The sequence below is a fragment of the Papaver somniferum genome, chromosome 3, assembly GCF_003573695.1.
Source record: "Papaver somniferum cultivar HN1 chromosome 3, ASM357369v1, whole genome shotgun sequence".
Taxonomy (NCBI): Eukaryota; Viridiplantae; Streptophyta; class Magnoliopsida; order Ranunculales; family Papaveraceae; genus Papaver; species Papaver somniferum.
Window position 1 is genome coordinate 125951038 of NC_039360.1, and position 7607 is coordinate 125958644.

At 36.1% G+C, this 7607-nt stretch overlaps 1 protein-coding gene across 1 annotated transcript; it reads right to left on the reverse strand.

Moving 5' to 3' along the window:
* Positions 1-5380: 5380 nt before the first annotated feature.
* LOC113359947 lies at positions 5381-7268 on the reverse strand. Its single transcript, XM_026603505.1, has 3 exons — positions 6866-7268; positions 6061-6363; positions 5381-5976 (listed from the first exon to the last, which is right to left on the reverse strand). The coding sequence occupies exons 1-3, from the start codon at positions 7266-7268 to the stop codon at positions 5381-5383; spliced, it is 1302 nt and encodes a 433-aa protein (XP_026459290.1).
* Between the last annotated feature and the right edge of the window lie 339 nt (positions 7269-7607).

A 7607-nucleotide genomic window follows, 5' to 3' on the forward strand; every position in this document is an offset into this window, starting at 1 on the left:
AGGTTGAGAAGACATAATGAATAGGATATCACCAAGGATAATAAAGAAGAATCAAGATGAAAAGGGCATGCAAGAGATTAAGCAAGCTAAAGAACCAAAACGAAATGTGAAGAACAAGAAGATAATTGAACAAGGGGCAACAAGAAAGAGGAAGAACAAGAATACAAATGAAGAACAACAATGAAAGGTGAAACAAAAGAAGAAAGTTGAGGAAGAACCAAAACAATCAGAATCTGAAGAAGAAGAAGTGCAAGAAGAATCACATAATCAAGATTCGGATGAAGTGGCCTTATGAATGATAAATGGTTGAAGAAGATTAATCTTGCAATGTAGCTGCTGATGAGTGCATTTAATAAAGAAACCAAAAAGTTCAAATTTGGAGAATCCGAAGAGTGCTCTCTGGAAGCAAGAGATTTCGCTTTGATATTCAAGATAAGAAGACTGATAGAGAGTGAATAAGAAACTGCAACCGAAGAAAGGACTTGACTATAGCGAATTCTTAAATAAAAAGTTCAAACCAGATAGACCAGCAGATTGTCCAAACCCAATAATGAAGAATGAGATTGTAAGCAAACTGGAAAAGGAAGCAGAAGACGAGTCTGATCCGGTGCATTTTGTGAGACTTTTCGCTATGTGGTTATGTACAGTTTTCTTATTCCCAAATGCTGGAATGACAAGCTTCCCAAAAAAATTGTTGCCTCATATCTTACTGATGGACAAAGTGTCATGGCCGGATCACGTTGTGGAACATTTGATTTCAAACTTGGGAAAAAAGAAGGACAAATAATTAACTATCGCTGGCTGCACAACTCTCCTTGTGGTAAGAAAAACATTAATTTTGCGAAAGTAAAATGTGTTTTTGTAGAGAGTGAAATGCATATATTGGATAAACTAACCCTGTTTTATTATGCAATGTTGGTTCTGCGAACATACCGATAAGTACATCGACAAAAAGGGAGAATTTTGAAAATGCAACTCCGAGATTCCTACGATGGAACCAGCACGCATTGTGCAGAAGCTTGTAACTGATTTTAGTGACAAAATCAAAAGAAGCAAATCGATATGAGTTGGTTCGACCGTCCGGTATTTTTGTTTTACTATATTTATTTACTATTAAATGCACCGTTTTTTTTGTGGTAAACAATGGAAGTTGATCCAAGTGAATGGGGTCAACAACCATGTTGATCCAGTTTTAGTGTTATTTTTTTGTGGATCAGAATGGATGTTGATCCATGTGAATGGGATCAACAACCAATTGATCCAGTTTTAGTGTCTACACTATTTTGATTTCCTCCAATTATCAGTTTTTTTGTTGATCAACAATGGAAGTTGATCCATGTGAATGGGATCAACACCAATGTTGATCCATTTTTTAGTGTCTACACTATTTGATTTGTGTTGATCCATTTTTTCTCATGCTTCGCAGTTTCATCAAGACTTTGTTGATCCAGTGTATCCTGAGGAGAACTATTTAATTGACCTATCGGCACCACAAAGAACTGGAATAAGAAAACATCCTTCTTGAATGTGACAAGCATGAGATCATTACATTGGGAAGGCTCAAATTAAAATGTTTGTCCGCAGCACAATATTCTTGAGAGAGATGTATGAGAGGAACAAAGACAAACTAGAGTTGCAAGCTGGGAAACCGGAGCAAACTGTGATATTGACAAAACAAAAAGGAATGTAGGAAGATGAAATGATTTTTCAGGAATCACTGAATAGAAATAACCAGTGTATACATGGAAGGTATTTGAAGGTTTGGAAGTGGAAGATTTGTTCACACAGCAACAACAAGGAGAATCATCTGGAAAAAGGAAATAAACATGAAATGAACTCTGGTGGAATGAAACCAACAACATGGGAATGAAACGAGAGTAAAAATGGAAGTCGAAGATTCAGTGGCTGTGAACATGAAGCCACTAAGAAATGAATTCATTGGGAACTGAAGATGGAACTCAAAGTAATCTTTGGGAACTCAGAGATTTGGAACTCAAGATAAGTGTTGGCAGAAGGGTTTTGAAAGTGGAGTGAAGTATTTGGAAAAAACCAACAAGTAGCAAATCTGTGAAGAGTTGAAGGACGACTTTCATGCAGGAAGAAAATTAAGGCAAGCTGATGAATTAGAGCTCAATACTATGGTCGAAAACGTTGCAGAGCTCGATTCGGTGGTCGAAAACATTGCAATATATGCTGGAATAGTAGAAGAGAAAGATGACATACAAATGCAAGAGAAGAGTCCGTTTGTTGAGAAGAACAATGATGACATACAAATGGAAGTGGTTGTGTTTGACACTCCTCCAATTACAACAATAAAACCTGATGAAATTTCTGGGTATATGCATACAGGTACCACACCGAGTTTCGGTGCAATAATGGATGAGGTAATGCGTAAGGCAACACAAGAAGCAGAAGAGGTTGAAGAGCAAACTGAAGATGTTGACACTACATCAGGAGTTGCAATACGAGAAGGGTTGAATCAATTGTTTAATTTGGATGCAGTTGAAGAGCAAACGGAAGAGGAAACCAAATCAGAGGAACAATCCGATGATACAAAAGCATCAGAAAAACAACAACAGCAGGTCAGCTCTCTTGTGAAATGGGTGAAGAAGGGAGAAAGGCCGAAGAGAAAGACGTATAAACTTCAAAGTCAAACACCTCCTGCTAAGCGTAAAAGGAGACAAAGGAAATGTGGAAAAGGAAAAAAGAAGAAGCAGGAGGAGGGGGAGGAGGAGCGAATTGAAATAATTGACATCGACAGTCAAATTGACGTCACACCAGCAGAACCCAAAAAACTGATAAAGCCAAAAAAACTAAAATTATGGAAATCATCAGTCAGAGCGAAAAAGAACTCATCGAGCCATTCTTTGAGAATGCAAATGAATGGTATGTACTTCACCTCAGATCACGTAGTTTTTTTTTTGGGTTATGCAAGTTCTTTTTAATAAGATATTCATTTTTTTTTTATTGTTGAAAATGCAGTGACAAAGTTTACAGTTTTTATTTCTGCAATCATGATTTGGAAGTAATCATCAATGGGAAGCACATACAGTGTCTACTGAATAATCAAAACATTCACGGTGAGATTGTTGATTACTACATCAACATGCTGAAATCAAATATGGAATCATCGGATAAACCAGAATACTGGAACCACATTATTCTCTCAACAAATGATTATGTAAGTAACAGAAAAATGTTGGGTTGTTCAAATGAATCGTCCAATTGATTGTTTATTGAATTGTCATAACAATCTTGGTGATTTTATCTGTGTACATGGTAGTTGAAAATTATGTAGGTCTAGAGAATGATAGGCACATGAAAATTACTGGTTACGATATGTTGTTCTCTAATTAAATTCTAAGTTAACCAGTAAATTTGTGGTCTGATTATGAATTAATGTTACAGGTATATATAGATTGAGGAGTTTACTAGCAAATACAGATAGGACCATGCAAATTTTCTGTTTGTTTTGTATGTCAACAACCATCGTTCATCTAGATAGGTTGGATCAACAACCATTGTTGATCCAGATAGTTTGGATCAACAACCATTGTTGATCCAAATAAGTTGGATAAACAACTATTGTTGATCCAATTAAGTTGGCCTGATTATGAATGAATGTTACAGGTATATATAGCTTGAGGAGTTTACTAACAAATACGATATGTTGTTCATTTTATGTTGTTCTCTGGTTACGATATCACAGTTGCATTTTTTTGTTGATAATGTAGATTTTGTTTATAACTTAGATGATCCATAACATGGCAAACTAATATATTTGATAAAATATTGATACAGCCGTTATTGGGGTTTGCAATAGCCTCGGAACCACTGACTAATTGCAATAGCCTCGGAACCACTAACTTAGATGATCCATAACATGGCAAACTAATATATTTGAGAAAATATTGATACAACCGTTATTGGGGATTGCAATAGCCTCGAAAATATTGTTGATATGTGGGATTTCGGAAAAGCTGAGGAACAATTACACAGGGAATGTTGAAGACACATACCTCATTATACCAATGTCCTTGACTGATAAGGACGGTGTTGAATACCATTGGGTGGTGCTGGTGTTGGTAAAAGGAAAATGGATAGTGTACAACTCTGCAAGGCGCAACCCGGCTTACAATTGGAAATATCTTGTGATGATAGTACCACTGACTAAATGGTTGAATACAATGGGCCACAGAGATCCAGAGACAGGTGGTGATATTGAGACAAGCTTTTGACATTACATTGTACGAGCACAAGACGGATGTGATTGTGCATTAAAACTTGCATGTACATGAAGAGTTTGGTAAAGCGTGGAAACTGTGAACACTTATCTGAAATCACTAACTTAGATGAGAAGTTGAACAAGAAGAGAGTAAAGATTGCAGCAAGAATCTTGGCAGAATTGGGTTCATGGAAGAAACCAGAACAACTTCCTGATTCAGCTACTGATTCTATTCAAGAAATAATCCAATTGCAAGACTCAGTTGAACCAATATTTAATCCAATAGTTGAATAATTAGTTGAACCATTAGAGTGAGCTTGATGTCATAGTCTGTTCATGCTACGTAAAGAAAATCTAACTGTAGTTTTAAAAATACTTATATTAGTAAGTAAATCTTACTGTAGGTCTGATTGAATTATTATGAACCATTATGAATGAATTATTATGGATGTATTTGTTGTCTGATTATGAATAAATGTTACAGATATGTATAGCTTGAGAAGTTTACTAGCAAATACAGATAGAACCATGCAATTTTTTTGTTTGTTTTTTGTGTCAACAACCATTGTTGATCTAATTATGTTGGATCAACAACCATTGTTGATACAATTAAGTTGGTCTGATTATGAATGAATGTTACAGGTATATATAGCTTGAGGAGTTTTACTAGCAAATACAGATAGAACCATGCAATTTTTTTGTTTGTTTTGTGTGTTAACAACCATTTTTGATCCAAATAAGTTGGATCAACAACCATTGTTGATCCAAATAGGTTGGAACCCAGGAACAATGTTTCTAGACTATAGGAACAAATGCAGTTGATACCATTTATATAACTATGTTTCCTGTAAAATCAATAAACCTGGAACTTTCCAACTGACATATACTTAAGAAACAAAAGAATAAAATTCATAACAACAGATAAGAATGTATGTCATTGAAAAAAATAACAAGTGCAAACCAAAAAAACATAAAAAAAAAACACCCAACTAGTAAGAAACCTAAAACAAGTTGTTCAGAATATGAAAACACCAGAAAAACTTCAGAACAACATCCTATTCAAGAAGTTGATAATTCTGGAATGAGACTCCTTGTGAAACATTGGTGCACGAGGAGCCAAATGAGCTCTGCGACATGTTCGGCGGTTGTGAAAGGTCAGCATCCCACACTGGCCACACTTCCTCTTCTTGCGCACTTTTTCACGAGAACCCCTGTACCTAACACCTTCAGGCCTTTCACGTTGTTCCCGACCATCATTGGGAGGCAAAATTTACCCCTTTTCATTAATTCCAGGTGGCTTCTCAGAGTCCGTAATAGGATATATGGGTCGAGAGTACAACCTTCTATAGTAGTCAGAAGTATGGTAAGGGCTAATATAGTTGTACGGTTCATCATTCCAATCTGCAACATTGCTTTCATTGCATGAGTGCAAGGAAAGCTATGTTTTTGCCACCATTTTGCAGCTACAAGTTCTAGAATCCAAGTCGACATTGGATAAATGATCTCAAATACCTTCTCACTTGATCTCCGAAACTTGTATGAACGGTTTATCCTCTTGTTAAACCTTGATTGCATACGAGGAGTGAGCCTTGTAGTCCACTTGTTAGACTCCACTAACCTCTTGTAATTCTGCTCCATTACCTTAGCACGAATAACATCAACAAGATCAAGTGCTGGAAGCGGCGTATCATGCTTAATGACGTTGTTAAAACTCTCAGCAATATTAGATGTGTTCTCACCCCACCTTTCTCCTAGAAATGCATGAGCAACTCAATTCTCGAATGAAATCTTCATCATTCAAGCAATCACTGAATCCAACTTCAGATTACTCATACTCTTCGCAGCAGCATAAAAAATTTCCTTTGTTAATGCAATGTAGCACTCTTCGAATAACTTGATTGCGGTTTGTCTACTCCTGCCCTTTGGAACATGAATATTTCCTTTCATATGGTACAAACAGAAAGAATGGAAAGCATTTGGGAATACTTCATGCACATGCTTCAAAAGGCTGATTCCACGATCTGATATGATGGTCAGTGGACAATCTTCACGAATAATACCCTTCAAATTGGTTAAGAACCATTGCCAACTCTCACAATTTTCACATTCTACAATTCCAAATGCAACTGGATAGATCTCTACAAAAACCAAAAAACAAAAATAAGTGACAAAAAACAAAAATAAGTGACCAGTAACTAGTGTCAACAGACAAAGTTGATCCATTTCAGTTGGATCAACAATGGAAGTTGATCCATTTTAGTTGGATCAACTTCCACTGTTGATCTAATAAATCTGTGTAAGCAATCATAGTTTTGGATCAACAGTCACAGTTGATCCAATAAATATGTGTAAATAATCACAGTTGATCCAATAAATTTGTGTAAAATATCACATTTGACCCAATAAGAGGTTGTGAAAGCATGAATTTCAATGCAAACAAAAAAGAAAGCAGTCTAAACTACCCTAAGCTACATATAGTATTACGTCGCACCTCACTCGGGGGCGTAATGCAGAATGTGAGAAACCTATAATAAAAGCTACATTTATCAACAAAATGAATGCATAATAATGGATCAACAGTAAAAAGTTTAAACATTCATGGATAAAAAATAGAAAATAGTAAAAGGTTAAAAGTCATACCTTGGTTACCAGTTTTTCCGCAAGCAACCATAAGACCACCTTTGAACTTCCCAGTGAGAAAATTACAATCGATAAATAGCATCGGACGGCAGTAATTGTTGAAACCAGTTATAGAAGCTTCAAAAGCCACGAAAAACCTTTTGAACCGACGCGTCCCACTATCATACTCAAAATTCACGACGCTTCCAGGATTGTAATGTTCAATGGCATCTTTATACCAAACAAAGTATGAATAAGAATTCATGTCATCACCCCAAATAAATCGCTTAGTGAATTGTAAACTGTGGTATGCCTGACTATACGTGAGGTCAACTCCATATTCCATTCGGAGTAAATCTATAACATCAGAAGCAGTTCTCTTCTTCTTAGATGCTTGTAAATCATCTGCCAATATATTCTTCATAAACGATTTTCTCATCCTAACTTTTGATGGGCCTGAACAAGCTAAACTACATGAATGCTCTCTAATATATCTCTGGCATTGAAATATAGCTTTTGTATTGGCGAAGAGAGAGGCTTGAAACCTCTAGCGATAATTTTCCTTCTCTTTGAACTTGCACTCCACAGTGTATCGTATAAGGTCACTCTTACGTAATTTGTATTTGCGACCACTATGTATTTCATAATTTGTAACAGAATCCTTAACTTCTTCAATACCACCTTTAAACAACTGCCCTACTCCAGTTATGATGTTGACCAAATCATCACACTTCTTCGGGACCTTTTTGATCAAACACGCATC

Excerpts from the sequence above, each read along its gene's own strand:
- LOC113359947 (XM_026603505.1), bottom strand. The coding sequence starts at position 7,268 with ATGAAGAATATATTGGCAGATGATTTACAAGCATCTAAGAAGAAGAGA. Across the intron at positions 6,364-6,865 it reads CGGAAAAACTGGTAACCAAG|AGATCTATCCAGTTGCATTT; the intron begins GTATGACTTTTA and ends TGGTTTTTGTAG. Across the intron at positions 5,977-6,060 it reads TTTTTATGCTGCTGCGAAGA|GAGAAAGGTGGGGTGAGAAC; the intron begins GTATGAGTAATC and ends ATGCATTTCTAG.